Consider the following 17,920-nt stretch of genomic DNA (forward strand, 5'->3'; position numbering starts at 1 on the left):
TAGCGAATGAGTACAGGTCGGGAAGAGACTTTTGAAACAGCAAAGTTTCTTTTATTGTTTTTTACATAGGCATAAAATAAAACATACGCATATATATATCATGACTTAACGGTCCAGTACATTATTTGCCATTCCGCTTCAGTTTTTTTTTTTTATTGACAACTCTGTTGGTCTTGTGCTTCTTGAATACTTTGGTCCCCTGTATTAGAGTTGGTAAACTGCATGCACCATACTGCAAAAGGAAGAAAATTAAAAAATAAATAAAATAAAATAAAATGTGTCACTGTGGGTGTTTATCATGTGTTCTTGTTCATACGGTTTCTTCCTCTTTAGGATGTGCAGTGCGGTAGTCCAGATACACTTTGTTGAGTTCTCTAACATCTTTGAGGAAAGCCTGGCTTCTTCGTAGATCTTCTAATCTGAGTTTGAGCTCAGCTATCATTTTTTGCAGCAGGCCCAATTGCCTCTCCGCCCTATTGGACAAAACACAGGGTTACTTTACAGCTCAGTAAATTATTAACAGTATTAAACAAGACATCATTTTATTGAGATTGATGAAAATGGATGGATTCATCTTCTTAATTTATTTTCTTCCACTAAAGCAAAACTCTTTTGAATACTGTGTTTAGACTAGTGAGAACACAATTTTTGCCCCGAGTTTGCCTTGGACTCTTTTGGACACTTAAAGGGATACTCGACTCATTGAGCCATTTTCAGTAGTAAAAAAAGTTAACATTTTGTCTATAATTAATGTGGTAACTTCATTATTTTTCTTGTACAATTAATACCTTTAAAAAGTATTTTTTTTCTACTTGCTGTCAATTGATGATGACATCACCTGTGCTGAGGTAGTATATAACGACCAATCATGGCTCACTTTACTGACCAAACCCAGAAAACAGGTGAGCCATGACTGGTCGTTACATACTTCCTCAGCACAGGTGATGTCATCATCAGTCGACAGCAAGTAGAAAAAAATACTTTTTAAAGGTACTAATTGTACATGAAAAATACTGAAGTTACCACATTAATTATAGACAAAATATTAACTTTTTGACTGCTGAAAATGGCTCAATGAGTCAAGTATCCCTTTAAAACTGACTGGAAAGTTGCGTACCTCCACCTCTCCCTCACTTTGCAGCATTTTATTGCCGCAAGATTGAAAGTTGTGACGAGTAACACATGGTCAATAGACATTCATGAGTGAAAATAGATTGGATAAATTTGAGTAAGCCTGTTTTGAGACCGTCTTGTTTATTTTGTACAAAAAAAGAGGGGAAAAATAAAACGTCCTACTTTGTGTGGAAATGCCTCACCTAATTAGCTCACTCTTGGTATCAAAAAGTTTCTGTGTCCTTTTACCAATCATGGCGCACACCTGACACAAAAACGGGTAAAAAAACACACACACACACACACACACACACACACACACACAAACACACAAACAAAATGAAGTAAATGTCGTCATTCACAAAACTTAAGTTATATGCAGTTTTTATTCATGATCATCAATGATATGAGGGGATGAATTACAATGGGCGATCCATGCCATAATTTTGCATCATATGTGAGAAAATGCTCAGTACAAAAATTGAGACTTATGTTACCTTGGCATTTTCCCGTTTCAGAACCTTCAACTCACTATATGACGTAACCTGAAATCAAATTGCAGCACCAGAAAATGAGCTTTCATTCTTGCTGAAATTGTTTACAAAAGATGATATACTTACTAATACAGCTCCTTCTTTGTTACAAAACAGGTAGCAAAGCAGACTGACCTTTTCAAGTAGTTGCTCCTTGACGTTGTTGGAGAAACAATCGATGGACTGCTTGACTGCCGTTGACTCGACAGAATCCCTACAAAAACACAGTTAATGTATTCCTCAGGTAATTTTTGTCATACATATTTACAAACCTGTGTGATTCCAAGTAAACAGTTAAAGGGGAATTCAACCCCATTTTTTTGGGGGACAATAATTCTATGCCGCCCCACTAGTCTAAATATGATATTCTGGTTAATATTGTGTTAGTGGAATACGAGTTAAGCAGCAAAATCCAGCCGTTTTTATCCATCTCAGGGGACGGCCATTCTGACACTTGCTGTCGACTGAAGATGACATCAATGTTGCCCATTTAAAGGTAACAACCAATCACATCGCAGCTTCAGAAAGCAGGTGAGCTCTGATTGGTTGCTGCCTGAGCCCTGAGCAACATTGATGTCATCAGTCGACAGCAAGTGCCAAAATGGCCGCCCACTGACATTGATAAAAACGGCTGAATTTTGCTTTGTTTAACTTGTATTCCAAAAATGTATTATGTTAAGACTAGTGAGGTCACGTATAACATATTACTGTCAAGAAATGTTTAAGGTTGATTTCCACTTTAAATACAAAGTGCTCATTTGGATGGGCTTTAAGCAATGACAATTTTATGACGATTCCGGGTACCTGTACTCGTCACAGAAATTGAGGAAGGCCTCCATCACCACTTCCAACTCGGTTCTTCCCCGAGATCGTTTCCTTGTCTTCTCATCCCTTCGGACCTCGACTGCTTTATTCAATAAAAGATGCATTACATATTAGGTAGCAATATAATAAATGAATAAACAGCTGGACAAAGTTTTAAAATAAACACAATTTTAGGTATCAATTTGGCAATGAGTCCAAAAAGGCAGACACAAATATTTTATTTATACATATTGTGTAGAATATTTTATAAATTTAAAATGTAAAAACAGTACCATGACATTCATAACTTTGAGAAACCTGCAATCAAATTTTAAGAAGAACTCTGGAGTATAACATGAAATCATTGCCTCTTTACCTGTGGACAACTTTTTCTGGGATCTCTCCAGGCTTTTTGATTTTGCTTTCTTTGCGCTTGGATTCTACATCAATCACGATGAAGCACAAGATTAGAACAAGATGATTAATTAAAACACAAACACGGCAAAGCTGAGGTACAGTAAATGTGTACCCACTACCCAGCTTGTGTCCTCGTCTGTGTCCTCATCAGAAGACAGGACGTTATTTTGTCTCTTTTTGGGGCGAGCGCCGGCGTCTGGTTCTTTCTGTGGACATACATTTTGACAACATTGTCATTATCAACATCATCATGGCGTCAGCCACATTCTCTGTGACATATGTCATCAGTATTGCAAGCGTGACACAAGGGTACTTTTTTTTTTTTTTTTTTAAACCGTACCTGCAAGTCACTTGACCTTCTATTGGCTGAACCGCTCTTTTCTACCTTTGCCTGCTCGTTTGTCAAAGGCCTTCAAGAAAGACATACTCTAAGTAGTCAAGTCACATAAATCTGATCCACATGCTGATTTGCTGTAATTTTACATGGCAGAACCTACCTGGTTTGAACACCTTCTTTCACTCTCTTCCCCACTCGACTTTTTGCTGCCCGGGTCTCTTTAGATTGGTTTAAATCTTCTTCTATGGCAGTACTGTGCAGAGCATTACCTAGGCAACACAAAGTAGCATAAGCTTGGCATTCACTATTACAGTTTACTGTTTTACACATCATCAATAGTTGGCTAAAGATGGACACACTGTGCCTAAAATAGACACAAGGAGCAGATCTGACAAGGAGACCAGGAGATGGGAAAAACAAACCAAGCCCGAAATTCGATAATAATAAAGAAACAAATCAGTTATCATGTCAAACCACATTAAACACTCAATACCTACAAAAACACAGATCACAAGAAGCATATTTAAAGGCTCACCATTTTTTTGCTGCAGTCCTTCAATGAAAATGGCACTATCAATAGTAGACTGTTCGGCAATATCCACAGAGGGGGTTTTCTAGATGCCAAACATATACATTTTCTTTCAACATAAACAAATCGAGTAACATATTTTTTTCATACTATCAGTGTCTTTCTTTCAAGTCACCTTGTTTCTAACTGGTGCAGCCGGTGCCATCATTCCTCTTCCCTTTCTAGTGCTGTGGAAACAAGACATTTATTACTTAGTTAATACTTTTTCAAATTCAAAGTTCAGGATTAAGAAAATCACATAATGCTTAACATTATTCCATGGAAAAGAATGACACAATACGGTGACCCCTAACAGGACAAGATGAAAGGAAAAGCAGAGTTTTGTAATGATTCCAACCAGGGTTACATAATATATCAAGGGTGCCACGAGAAATTATGCAATTCGGGTTTTTAAAGTCAGTTATTCCTTTTATGCTACAAATGATAAAATAATTGAAGAAACAAAAACACAAAAACGAGGAACTTTTGTTTTAGAACCTAGCCTACAGAATTACCGACATTCCAATCACTATTAAAAAATAAAAATGAAACATGCAGCGAATATAACTCCAGGTAAAGTTAATTGGGCCAACAGTAAACGAAACCAAAAGGCATCAAAATGTTGGTAGTTTTTACGAGGCAGTGATTAATCTGTGTATATACTAACAAGTTGCCAAAATAACGTGTTCTTGTTATTCATAAATTAACCTCACCTCATCTTGGAGTTTAAAGTTGACTTTGAACTACTAATGTATTGTTTTCAAACAAAATCGAATACAATCCAAATCAAACGGACAAAACTTCCCGCAAAATCAGTCAAGTTCCGGGTTGTACCATTCCTAATTTATAGGGGTGTGTTCGTGGTTTACTTCATGGATTAGCGTGACTGTGGGGAATATTAAAATATACCGACGTTGATTTTTTTTCGTTTAACATCACACATGGAACTGTTTAATATGTGTGTTGTGTTGTATATTATTGTATATTATGTCGTAAATATAAACTTTGGGTGCGGTTAGGCATTTCGTCATGACAAACGGAAACGGAATGCCTTACTCCTACAAAATATGTCTTTGGAAAATCCAAAACGCAATTTACAGAACTCCTTATAGGTATTATTTCATTTTTGGTGCCTAAAATGAAAACTGTTTTTCGGCTTAGATATGAAAGATATAAATATACAGTATATGCATATATGCTCCGTGGTGCGGAAACGTCCATCTCTAAAAGGGGTCCGACTAGGAACAATGACTGAACTTTTCCGCCGGTACACTAGAAATCAAAATTAAATAAAAGTAGCACACACACATTCAAACAGTTAATTGTTTTTAATTAAAAACTTACATTGTCAATACATATAAATACAATGAAAATAATTAGACAGAACTCATTTTGATTAACACATTTCAATAATAATACAATTCAATTATGAAGAAATGTAATCACATTTATATCACATTAGTTAAAATCACAAAAATGTTAGACTATTTTCCAATTTGTCCTTTAATTGCTCCTTTCCTGAGGGTTCCTGGTGCTTATAATGTTTTTTTTTTTTTGTTTTTTTTTTTTGTTAGTTGTAGCCTAAATCAAGCTTAGTCATATTGTTAATAAAATAAAATAAAATACCACAAACGGAATGTGCTTGTTCATTGTGCAGGTCCACTAAACTTGTTTAGTAGTGCAAGTAAAAAGTGTGTGTAATGTGTAATGTGTTTTGGATTGCTTGTGGGTCTTTGGAGTGCTTGCCGATCCATTAAGTGTGTAACTGAACAAGCAAGTAAATATTTTATAGCCAGGCATCTTACAATTTTGCCAGACTGGGATGCAGCAGCATGACTAATTTACAAATTTAAGGGAGATATTTGAGTTTAGTGATGTGCCACATGCACACACAATGACTACACTAATTGGCACATGTAATTCGGTGGCATGGTGACAATGTCCCCTCTCCAGTAGTTGGCTGGGGTCTTGTGTGCACTTTGCAGTTTACACTCTTTTTTTTTTTTTGTTGTTGTTGTTGTTGTTGTTGTTGTTGTTGTTTTTTAAATTAGAATCAAGGCCAAGAAACGCTGCTTCTATCCTAGAATGTCACAAACTCACACATCTGGGAAAGGGCTTAAAATTGTGGGGGGAAAAAATGCATGTCCTTCATTAAAAACTACATCACAAAGGCCACAGTATGAGGTCTGGAGTTAAAAATTCATTTGGAGTGAAATGGCATGTTCCGAGATTTGGCGTGCGTGTTCCCTTCCGTGCTTCGTTCATGGCTGGCTGTCTTTCCATCCACACGTCTTCTTGCTCTCCTACATCTTGATGCCAGCGTATAGCTCGTCAATCTGTGATCTGAAGTATTGTCTCAATTCGTTCCTCTTGGCTTTCAGCGTCGGCGTGAGCAGACCATTGTCGACCGAGAACAGATCAGTATGGAGATAAATGGCCTTCACCTGGAAGACATAAACAAAAATTTTGCTACAGAAGATAATCAAGTCAACAAGATAACAAAGCATACTGACAGTTCGACAAAACAACTGTCATGACGGCTTATGATGAATTGAGTCTTTTTATACCTGCTCAAAGGACTTGAGGCTGGCTTCTTTGCCGAGTCGCACCATGTCCTCCAAGATGGCTGCCTTGACATCCTGTGCAGACAGAAAAAGTCAGAACGAGAGGGAGGTCGAAAGAGTGAGAGAGAGAAGATTCTTGTGATGATTACCGCTCTACTGCAAAGCGCATTGTAGCTGCCTTCCACTCCCATGATCCTCTTGGTCCAACCGCACAGGAAGTCAGGGTCTGGAACCACCACTGCTACCAGAAAAGCCTACGGAGGAGAACAGCAATGCAGTTTTTCATCAAGATAAGATGCATCATTTCATCATGATTACATAAAACAGAATTGGTGAAATCTCGGAACCATGGCAAAATTTTTGCAATTATTATATTATATAGTACTATTTTTAACTCATTCACTGCCATTGACGGAAAAATACATCAAATGATGCATTTTTTTTTTTTGCTGGTCTGGCAATGAATGTGTTAACCGCACTTACCTGTAGACTGTCCCCATGCACAAAAACCTGTGCCACCGCATCGCTCCTCACATAAACATTCTCTATCTTCTCAGGCGCTATGTATTCCCCCTGAGCCAGTTTGAAGATGTGCTTCTTCCTATCCACGATCTTCAGTGTGCCGTTCTGCAAACAAACATTTGAATGATACCAAATACTGCAATATTTTCATGGCTAGTCGAGAATTAACAGAAGAACTGCAAGGTGAGTAGATTCCAATCCCTACAGGAAGCCATTTCCCAATGTCTCCAGTGTGAACCCATCCATCAGCATCGATCGTCTCCGCGGTCTTCTCCGGATCGTTCAGGTAGCCCAGGAACACGTTGGGACCTTTCACACACACCTAACACGCGCACAAAGTTAGCTAGAATTGTGAATCCGCATTTGCTAAGTTTTGACGTGCCTGTCACCTCTCCTTCGCCGTTGACAGCCAGGTAGTTCATTTCGGCCACGTCTACCAGCTTGATGGAGTTACAAGGCAGAGGAGCACCAACGTGACCTGGAGAATGGAGGTCAAGCTCAATTCCATCAAACGTCAACAAAAGCAACCACTCACCTTTTTACACTCGCTGGTGTCAAACAAAAACTTTTATTGTTAACTCAGAACGAGTATCTACCTGCAGTCCAGTCGCCAGGCATGGTCATGGTGCAACCGGCGGTACACTCCGTCTGCCCGTAGCCTTCGTAGAACTGAGATTGAACAAAACCATTGTCGTGGTGATTATTACTCTTAACTCATTCAAAGCCCAAAATGTGTAAATACGTTTAATACTTTGTCCTTCACTCCCAAAAACGTTTTTTTTTTTTTTTTTTTTTTTTTAATGCAAGAGCATGCAGAAGGGTTTGATGCAGCTTCTGACATGATGAGGTGGCTTAAAGCAGTGGTAGTTGTTACAAAAAACGGCCAGAAGGTGGCAGCAGAGTATAAGAGATCAGTCAGGGCCATGTTGCAACAAGCTCTTTTTGACAGTGTTTTCACCAGGAATGTGAATATCGATGAAACTTAGCTATATTCTAATGCTAATTGCTGCAAAACGGACACAGATACAAATATACTTTGACAGACTAATCTTTCTTTTGGCAGGTTTCATGTTTTTAAGCAATATAATACAATATTCTGTGGGCCTTGCAGAATCATTTAAAATCCAGTGAAACAGCCAGGAGCAAAGGGGGTTGCCGCAAAGAAAATATGCGGGAGTGAATAAGTTCATACAATAACAACAAGAAGATTATGTATAATTGTGGTTGTTATAGATGAGAAGCCAGAATTTGTCATTCTTTCAATCTGAGAGAATACTGTGCGAAACGCAGTACTTACCTGACATCCTAATGCAGCTCGGAGGAACGTGAGGACAGTCGGCGAAATGGGAGCAGCACCTGTTATCATCAGACGTACACAACCGCCAAGACTAGCCTGAAGAGGGCACCAAAAAAAAATAAATCTGTGAAATGCTATGCTCAAATTGTCCCCACTAGTCTAAACACTCATATTGCGTTGGGGAAATAAAAATCACGAAGAATTCATTCGATTTCAGCCATCTCACAGCGCATTTCGACATGATAGCGCCCCCTGCGGAGCCCAACTAACCTGAACCTTTCTGAAGATCAATTTATCCCAGATGCTGTCCCTCCTCACGATGCCTTTCGACATCTCCGCCTCCTTCTGACTATAAGCAAAATCCAGCAGCCAACGCTTGACGGAAGTGTCAGCCTGCCCAAAGATCTGCAAAAGTACATTTTGATGTCATTTAAGGTTTGACGACATCAAGAAAAGGAAAAGATTATTACACGTACCTTATCGTACATTCGGTTTAGAAGTCGAGGTACCACAGGGAACACGGTCGGTTTGAGTGTGCAGAGATCGTCCATCAGAAGTCGAATATCTCCCTGGAAATATCCAATCTTGGCTCCCTGGACCATCATCACTCCCTAGACGTCAAATTTAAACGCGTGGATGACAAATAAAATGTTAAAAATATGCATTCATTATCTGTCATTAAATGACAAGAGGCCTTTCGTGTGACTTTCTTTTGATGTTTCATCATTTCGAATACAAATGAGGAATTTCAAACTCTCTCAGATGTCAGAAATTAATCAAACATAACATTCAACTACTGAAGCAAATTATTTTGTTCAGGACTGCAAGTAAAAAAAATAAAATTTTGTTATTGTTGTCAAGAAATAATAATGATCTCTGCTATCTTTTTCAGTTGGTTTGTAATCCAGAAAATGTATTGATAACAATAATGATTTTAAATAGGGATGTCCCTATCACATTTTTTTGCACCCAAGTCCGAGTCCAAGTCACCTGATTTTGAAGATCTGCCGATACCGAGTCCCGATCTGATTCCTCGGCAAAGTATTAAGGAGGGGGGAAAAAGTGCATTCCAATTTTTCTTTTTTTCTTTTTTTATTTGAACAAAACCATCCCAGTGATTTTGTGGAGTGCCATCAGAAGTGCACAAAATAATGAATAAAAATAAACAAAATGTTTTGTTTGGCAATATGTTTACCGCTGGATGATTTTGTTGCTTTGTAGCCCCTAAAATAATAATAATAATAATAATAATAATAATAATAATAATAATAATAATAATAATAATAAATAAAATTGCCAAAAATGAAAACCCCGATCAATTTCTCCCGATATCAGCTGAAAATGACGTGATCGGAACTCGGTTTCCGATCACGTGATCGGGATCGGGACATCCCTAATTTTAATATTAAAATATCATTTTGGTATTTTCTTTACAGAAACATAAATAACAATATTTTGGAACTAAAAATCATGCTGGCTGTGTGGATTTTTGCCTGCCAGCAAGTAGGACTGTTTCATGGTAAGATTGAGTTTGACAATAAATAAAAAAAAAAAAAGAAATTGTATGAAAGCAACATTCCAATTAGGGCTGTCAATTGTACCTGGCAATTCCATTCGTATCACGATTCATAGGTCACGATTCGATTTGATACAGATTAACCCCGATATGAATCTATAAGTCGATTATTGAGATTTTTTTTCTACCCAAATTTAGAAAATACTAATCTTGTAAATGTACAAAATAAGATTTGTATGAAAATGTATTTATTTACCTGAAACTTATCAGTCTTACTGTCTCACTGTATTTAACAATCTGTTGCAATCCGTTTCATGTTTGAACAGCATTGAAATAAAATATTAAAGCTTAATGTTCCGTTAATATAACATTTTGCCATGCTGAACGTGTGAACTCTAACCCTAAGACGTTTTGTTGAATATTTCCATAATAAATGATGTTTAAATATCGATTCTGCCGCATATCGAATCAATTTGAGGACTGCGAGCTGTACTATCGCGATATATTGCCAAATCAATTTTTTTAACACCCCTAATTCCAATAGTCTCTCCTATTAAGGGTTTCCATGGGGAAAATAATTACGCATACCTGTACAACTCTCTCAAACATGTGAGCCAAGGGAAGAAAGGAAATATGGACATCCGTGGGACCCAATGGGCATGTGGCCTAATAAACACAAAGAGGAGATGCAGGCATTCCCAATGACACACAACACTTTTGAACCGACTCTTCACCTATTCAACTTGAGGACCAAAAGCAAAAAAGAAAATCACATATTGACAGTAGCTCAATCTGTGAACTTATAGTAATCGGAATGTGACCACAACATGGAAGATTTCATGAAAGCTAAACGTTAGCTTAATTCATCTCTCTCTTGTATTAAATTTAAATTGCATTGAGGTTGATGAATAAGTCATTCATGTCAAATTTGACATTGGAGCCTTACGTGTGTTAATTTAACGAAGGCGGAGCAGTTGGACACGATATTCCGATGTAGCAACATCGCTCCCTTTGGGTTGCCTGAAAGCACACGTACATTTATTAGCATATATTTGGCGTGTGCGTGTGTGTAGCGTACGAGCATCACCTGTTGTTCCACTAGTAAAGCAGATGACGGCCATATCGTCAGGTGTGGGAGGCTGGAGAGACATTGGAATGTTTGTTTGTTTGTTTTTTTAAATCATCCACCATTTTGTCTGGTGAAAATGTGCTCACGAGCTAATAGCTGCTTACCACAGGTTGATGATAGTTAGCCTTTCCAATGGCCTTCAAAATGGAGGGGAAAAAAAAAAAAGACACAGATCGAACCAAAATAAAAGCAAACACAAATAGGAAAGTAGTAGTAAATGAGGAGAGCAAAAACAACACAATCAAAAGGCCAAACCAACAAAAATGAGTTGTTGAATGCAAAGCGAAACGAGCGACAAGAAGCTCTTTGCCGACCTCCATCTCGCGTAGGCCGAGGACGTCGATTCCGGCTCGCTTGCCTCTTTCCACCAGCTCATCGCTGGGCGTCTCCATGACGACGATCGTTTTCACAGTGTGCTTCCTGTCCTTTACACAGTCCAGTACCAGGCTGACCTTATCCGCCACGTCGCATGTTATTGTTGAGATGGAGGCTTACAGGAACAACAAATTCAAAAAAATTAAGTCATAGGTGCAAAATATTAATAACAAACAAAAAAAGTGAAACCTTCTGTCAGTTTCTTTGTGATGAACATTCATTACCTTTGTCTATAATGTAGTTGATGGCTTCTGCACCAAGTGTGTCGTAAAGCGGGACAGATACCAGGCAGTATGTGTAGCATGCCAGCTCAGTGATAGTCCACTAAATTCACACAAAAAAGGATATAACCAATATGACAGTTTTTATTTGAGTGATTTTTAATTATTATTTTTTTAAACCTCAGGTCTGTTTTGAGAGAAGATGCCAATGTTGGCGTCGGTGGTCTTGGAGTGTCCTTTATGAAGAAAAGCGGACCCAAGATTTTCTGCTCGCTCCAATACCTGAAACATAAACGCAACACGTCAACAAGTTTTACATGCAGTTTTCTTATTTTGTGTGAATTTTGGTGATGATTCTACAGTTGTCAAAGTTCAAGGATTAATTGACAAGTAATCGATTGTCAAATTATCTTCTGTGTTTAAAAATTAAATTTATCAAATTAAAACATTTTCAATTTGTACAATGACAAACAATAACAATGACCGAACCGGAAACATAGTAATCAGGGGAAAAAATGCTTTTGGAATACACTTTAATGCAAAATTAAAATGGATCCAATTTGTACAATAGATTATTCTAAAAATATTCGATATTGTTGTACATTTACAGTTGTGCTCAAACCGTAATCGGTTCAACACAACTTGAGCTAACTTAACTCTAGTACTGTCAAGCTAAATCTTACCTCTTGGTAGGACATCCATTCATAGGGACCTTTGGGTTTTCTGGAGCCCAGGAAAGGACCATTATCTACAGAAAAAAATAAAATAAGAGGTTGTTTTATTTTTGTTTTTAATAAACAATGAGGTTTGCAAATTAATCAACCTCCATTTCTCATTAATCTGCTGTTTCATTACTCAAATTTTTTATCTGATCTCATAAAAGTTCATCATATGGGACAAAAATATCAATAGCGTGCCTTAGGGCTGCACAATATATCGAAAAAATATCGACATTGCGATATTGGCTCATGCAATATGTATATCGCAAAGACATGCAATGAGTTTGATATGGAATTTTATGCTTTTGTCTGAATTTGACTGTCAGGTTTACCTGTTTGACATTTATTAAACATGACAAAAAAGGAAAGAAGACATTCAGTTCAAAGCTCGCGAGGAGAGGAACTGAATGATACAATTGAAAAAATCCCCTTCCCACCCTCTCTTTTTATTTGGTTTCCACCGCCCCTAGTTACATGGGTGTTCCAACCCTAATAATGCAAATGCAAAACATAGTTGGAACACAGTAACGAAAAAGTGCACTGCCATCCAATAGTTGAACATTATTGAGAGGTAATTACAATTAATTAAGAATACAATGAGTTTGATTATTTTGCCGCATTAAAAAAAAGAAATGTAATTCTTTCATTAGATAATAAAAAATTAATTTCTTTAGGTGCATGTTAAATATTGCAATAATATCGATATCGCTAAATTCAGCAACTACATCGCATACCATATGTTTCTCCAATATCGTGCAGCAGTAGCATGTTTCTAAAGACGAGTTTGTAACTGCAACTGTCGTAACCAGACAAGCTAAAAGTTAGCCTAGCTTCCTCTATTCCTTCTCATATACTGCTACTGTAGCAGTGACAGTTGGACCCATCAAGTCACTTACTGGATACTTGCGCGCCCCTCAGGAAGAATTCATACATTGTTTTTGCGTCCTCATATATATGTGTCAAGAGATTGTCACCATTTAGCAGGGCTGATTGGTGTACAAACTCGCCACCCTGTACAGAAAAACAAAAAAACAAAAAAAACAAAAACAGTTCATCATCCAGTCATTCCAAAATCTGATTTATTTACTCATGTTTTGACATTTAATTACAACACAAAACAATAGTGATTCACTCCCCACCCCCCCCCTCAAAAAAAAAAAAAAATAAAAAAACTGACCGGAACCTCGACCGACTGCATTTTGAGATCGCAGATGGGCGGCAGGGCTTTTGGTCGTGTTGCCATGTAGAAGGTTGTCGCAGCTGTGATGGCCCCCATGCTGATTAACGTCGACGTGGACAGACCCCGGAAGTACTGGCTGACGGAATCCAGATCAGGCAGTCTGAGCTTCTCCAAAAACTCCTGGCTCAGCATGGTTACTGATGACGAGGGATCAGATGGGTAGCGTTCGGGGTTTTTTTGCACTTTGGTGGAGGCGGAGTGCTTGAGTGAAGAATTTTGACGCTGAAGGTCCGAGTGGTTTCGGGACACGCTGAGTTAAAGGAGTGTTCAAAGCACTTTAGGTAGGCCAGGAGTGTGCCTGAGGAGGAAGCCAATCACACAATGCAATAAGTCAATTTTTCATAATCATTTCCTCTTAAATTGTATGTAAATGCTTACAGGAAAGCATCCACACAGCCTATTTTGACTGCAGTCCAATACCTTAGAACTTTTCAACTTTCATAACCGAGAATCCTCTAATATCATCCGCACTGTTACTCTTTAACATATCAGTGTCACTTTGTCTGAGCAATATGCAGATGTGTGTATATTAGCACAAATCCTCATGTACAGTATAAGCACATATCCGCGGTCTAAGACAGGAGTCAACAAACTTTTCTGTAAAAAAAAAAAGAGCCATTTTAGGCCAAATATATAAGAGAAAAAAAAAATATGTCTGGAGCCGCAAAACCTTTGGACATTGTGATGAACGAAACGGTTATATGTTATTGTTAGTCTAATGTACTGAAGGCCCAAGAGCACAGTTAATTAGAGCTGCACCATAACAGAAAAAATGCACCATCCAATACTTTGCTATTCATTTTCTTCTACCTTTCGTCTCACGTTTTTGGATTTTTTATTTATTTTTTTTTTTTTAGTTTTTCAGACATTTCTAGACTTTTCTGCCATTCTGTCAAATTTGTGACATTTGTCGCAATATTTATGAATATATTATGGTAATTTTCTGCCGCTTCCTTTTTAGACTTTTTATAGCAAATTTTTTGAGGATTTTTTGTATCAATTTTTGGATATTTTATGGTAATTATTGGAATTTCTTATTTTGTTTTGGGACATTTTTTAGTTACTTTTTAAACATTTTCTTTTCTGCCTTTTTGAAATTAAAATTTTGGACTTTTTGGGCAATTTTGCGTACAATATATTATGGTAATTTTCATGAATTCTTCTTTTGGTTTTTGACATTTTATAGCTACTCCTTGAACATTTTCTTTTCTTCCTTTTTTCCTTTATGACTTTTCTGACTTTATGGTTAGTTTTTGAACATTTTATTTTCTGACTTTTTTCAAAAGCAAAGCTGACGTTTTTGGGGGGCAATTTTGTGTACAGTGGCTGGTAATTTTCTGGGGGGGGGGGGGTTCTCCATCCTTTTTGGACATTTAATGGTCACTTTTTGGACATTAGGTATTTTGTTTTTAAAACTTTTTTTATCTATCGTTCGTGTCTCTTTTTCTGACAACTTACAGACTTGGACTCTTGACATTTTTTTGACTGTTTAATAAATGATTTATTTATTAAATAATGTGTTATCTGATAAATAAATAGATTTAAAAAACATTAATTTCTCCTAATTTTTTTCAGAGCTCCAAAGGCAGAGCCGCGGGTTGCTGCAGGCATAAGATTTTGTTTCTCACTCACCTGTAACAAACAGGTAAACCGGTTGCTTCTCTTACTCTGTTGTGACCGCTGCTGCTACAGCAACCGGCACACGAACCTTATCAGCCCTTGAGAGGTTGATACAATGATTTGCTCCTTGCGCAGCAACGCTCCTGTAACTTGTTCCTCTTTCTCCTTTCTTGATTCATTTACCGTTTGATTGATTTAAGGTCAGACGGGTTCCATGAGAGTTCCCATTGGCTGTTTGTCGCCCAGCAGTCAGCTTGATTGAGTCAAAGATGTGATGTTTAGTCTACTTATTTATGTATTTATCGCTTTATTCACTACTTCTTATTTATTTACTGATGTAAAATGTATTTACTTGTTAAAAAAACCCAACCTGTATTCGCACTTCAAAATGTTTGCTTTGTTCTTGTTTACTGCAAAACTTATGTTTATGTACAGCACTTCGTACACAGCAACACCTGTTCTTAAACGCCTGTTCTTAAAGCGCTTTATAAATAAAGTTGAGTTGAGTTGAGTTGAGTTGCGTCAAAGATGTGACAAAAAAAAGTAATGAACTTATCATTGATTTCACTGAGTGTCACGAGTACATTTCTGAGTTTCGGTTTAAACCAACACCTTATTTTGTCTCTTTACAGATGCATTTTTAAAGATAAGAAAAGCACAACTTTCTAAGATAAGTGCATTGCACAAGTCAAAACAAGTTGCACTGCCCACTCAACTTTACCCCAGTGGCCTCTGTGGTCAGCTGACATGATTAGACACAATGATGTAAACACTGATCATTAACGGGAAGCAATACAATTGAGCTAATTCAGTGCAGGACTTTTTGACGCACATTCACTGACAGATTTGCGCTAAAGCTCCGACCAAACTCTTGCGAACAGCATTCTGCCTTACACTCATTTGTTGTCTAGTCATACGATACCTACATCCCGACTGATATACAAAAATGTTAGACAAGTGACAAGATCAAATGACAAGATCAACAGGCAGACGAAAGCAAGCTAATTCATGACTTAGGCAAATTCTTTGCTCACACAACACTTAAGTATTCCAAATCAAAGTCCAACTAGTGTTACACAATCACCGTCTAATGATTTATGGACTGCTTGGATTTTTCTCCCCGGCCATGATGGCTGTGATTTTCAATCTCACAGAGACACAAATCTGTATTTTGATGATTAACCCATGTTTGTAGTGTATAACAAACCAGGCTGACAGAACAGCTAATTGAGAAACTAGATAACATTTGGCTAATTTCAGTTAGAGCACAACAGGATACATTTCAAAAAAATAATTTTAGTAAATATAAAATATAGTAGCATATGTATTTTACTATGGTTGGGTCTCAGTTTTGCAGCAATGATGTGTGGGGAAAAAAAAAAAAAAAAAAAAGACTTACATATAGGGGGGGCTCTTAAAAATTGCAAGTACAAAAGTAGCATGATTAGTGTAAAAAAAAAATCTATATATATATATATATATATATATATATATATATATATATATATATAAAACATAACATATAAAAAGAACATACTACCAGTACATGGATATAATGGTTATTATGGAAAATTGTAAATGCTCAATGTCTTACTCTTTCCATACATGTTACTAGCCAATAACTACTTGTCAGGTCACCTTCCGCCACATCTAGTGAGTTACTTCAGCGATTGTATTCATTTTTCCACGTGTAGTGACGTAATCTGGTTTGATGACTATGTTCTTGTAACTTGTAGCATACTAACAATTTTAACAAATACACCTCATTGCAGACCTCTGCCTGCCATCTTCACGACTTAACTACACTTGCAATTACACAGTACACCCATATTATTTGATGCAAGATCATTCAGAACAAAAGCACAACCAGAAGCTAAGCAGCAGTTAAAAAAGTATGTATGGAACACATTACATTCCTATCAGTCATGTTAACGGTGCAGAAAAACACAGTGGTCAGTAGACAAAAAAATAAAAAAATAAAATAAAAAATAAAAAAAGTGTCTGTTACAAAATCCTAAATAGGCTGTTAAAAATGACAGCGCGTGTGCACTACAACAATGTGCTGCACTTACTACGTGTGTTACGATTCAACGCCTATTTTACAACAAAAAAAAAAAGTGTTAAAACTATTAAATGTCTCGTTCCGAACGCTAATGTAAGAGGTACAATCGCGACTCGTTCATAATTTATTATTGTATCGTCAGTGGCAGTAAAAAGGACACGTTTGAGGAACTTCCCACCTGTTTGCTGCAGTTCGTCGCCCGGCTTCTTCCTCTTGCTGACCACGCGTACCACAGCGGATGGGCATGTCACTAAGTACAACACATCCGGTCACATCTTTAAACATAAAGTTCCATTTCCGGTTAAACTTTATAAAGTAAAATTTTGGTTTAAAAAGATAAATAAATGAAATTAATAAATGAATTTTAAGTAACCAGTTTTAGGAAGATGAAAAACATCTAAAATATGCAACAAATTAATTACGTTGTATTGAATAATTCCTGCTCATTTTAATTACATTATTTGAAACTAACAAAGATTTAACAAAATAATGACATAGTACATTGGTTGGCAACCAGTCCAGGGTGTCCCCTGCCTACTGCCCAGAGCCAGCTGAGATAGGCGCCAGCAGCCCCCGCGACCCTTGTGAGGAATAAGCGGTCAAGAAAATGGATGGATGGATGGATGACATAGTACATAAGTTTCCGGAAATTGAAATATGTGGCACAAGTCAGACTGCAACGTTTGCATCACATTTGTATTTCTTAATTTGGCGGCTCATAAAGCATTGAGTCACTTGTTTGAGAAAGCTGACAAACTTTCCAACTAGCATAGGTCATGGCAAAAATAAGGAACTTTTAGTAGTTCTAGGGATACATAATTATTGCCGCCCATTGTTTTGCAGTCACACAGCAGCTGAGACAATAACGCACACTGCAGGATAC

The 17,920-nt window shown here is 37.3% G+C and overlaps 2 protein-coding genes across 4 annotated transcripts; both read right to left on the reverse strand.

Annotated features, from left to right (window-relative positions):
* Positions 1 to 26: 26 nt before the first annotated feature.
* On the reverse strand, positions 27 to 4,949 carry cenpu (centromere protein U). Of its 3 annotated transcripts, none has more exons than XM_077531284.1 (13): positions 4,486 to 4,949; positions 3,909 to 3,960; positions 3,740 to 3,818; positions 3,365 to 3,473; positions 3,208 to 3,277; positions 2,987 to 3,073; positions 2,827 to 2,890; positions 2,451 to 2,553; positions 1,782 to 1,860; positions 1,611 to 1,658; positions 1,317 to 1,378; positions 317 to 473; positions 27 to 232 (listed from the first exon to the last, which is right to left on the reverse strand). In XM_077531284.1, the coding sequence occupies exons 1-13, from the start codon at positions 4,488 to 4,490 to the stop codon at positions 122 to 124; spliced, it is 1,026 nt and encodes a 341-aa protein (XP_077387410.1). In that variant the 5' UTR covers positions 4,491 to 4,949; the 3' UTR covers positions 27 to 121. The 3 variants fall into 3 exon arrangements, with proteins under 3 accessions (XP_077387410.1, XP_077387409.1, XP_077387408.1); XM_077531283.1 differs by having other exon boundaries at positions 2,451 to 2,550; positions 2,984 to 3,073; XM_077531282.1 differs by having other exon boundaries at positions 2,984 to 3,073; positions 4,486 to 4,946.
* Positions 4,950 to 5,085: 136 nt separating this feature from the next.
* On the reverse strand, positions 5,086 to 17,284 carry LOC144025373 (long-chain-fatty-acid--CoA ligase 1-like). Its single transcript, XM_077531281.1, has 21 exons — positions 17,216 to 17,284; positions 13,293 to 13,653; positions 13,012 to 13,126; positions 12,080 to 12,144; positions 11,577 to 11,678; positions 11,400 to 11,499; positions 11,115 to 11,290; positions 10,905 to 10,937; positions 10,759 to 10,810; positions 10,618 to 10,691; positions 10,260 to 10,337; positions 8,632 to 8,766; positions 8,426 to 8,560; positions 8,156 to 8,251; positions 7,455 to 7,527; positions 7,248 to 7,336; positions 7,064 to 7,180; positions 6,820 to 6,963; positions 6,486 to 6,590; positions 6,340 to 6,411; positions 5,086 to 6,216 (listed from the first exon to the last, which is right to left on the reverse strand). Exons 2-21 carry the CDS (start codon positions 13,485 to 13,487, stop codon positions 6,076 to 6,078), a joined length of 2,097 nt encoding a protein of 698 aa, XP_077387407.1. The 5' UTR covers positions 13,488 to 13,653; positions 17,216 to 17,284; the 3' UTR covers positions 5,086 to 6,075.
* Between the last annotated feature and the right edge of the window lie 636 nt (positions 17,285 to 17,920).

The sequence above is a fragment of the Festucalex cinctus genome, chromosome 9 (assembly GCF_051991245.1).
Source record: "Festucalex cinctus isolate MCC-2025b chromosome 9, RoL_Fcin_1.0, whole genome shotgun sequence".
NCBI lineage: Eukaryota > Metazoa > Chordata > Actinopteri > Syngnathiformes > Syngnathidae > Festucalex > Festucalex cinctus.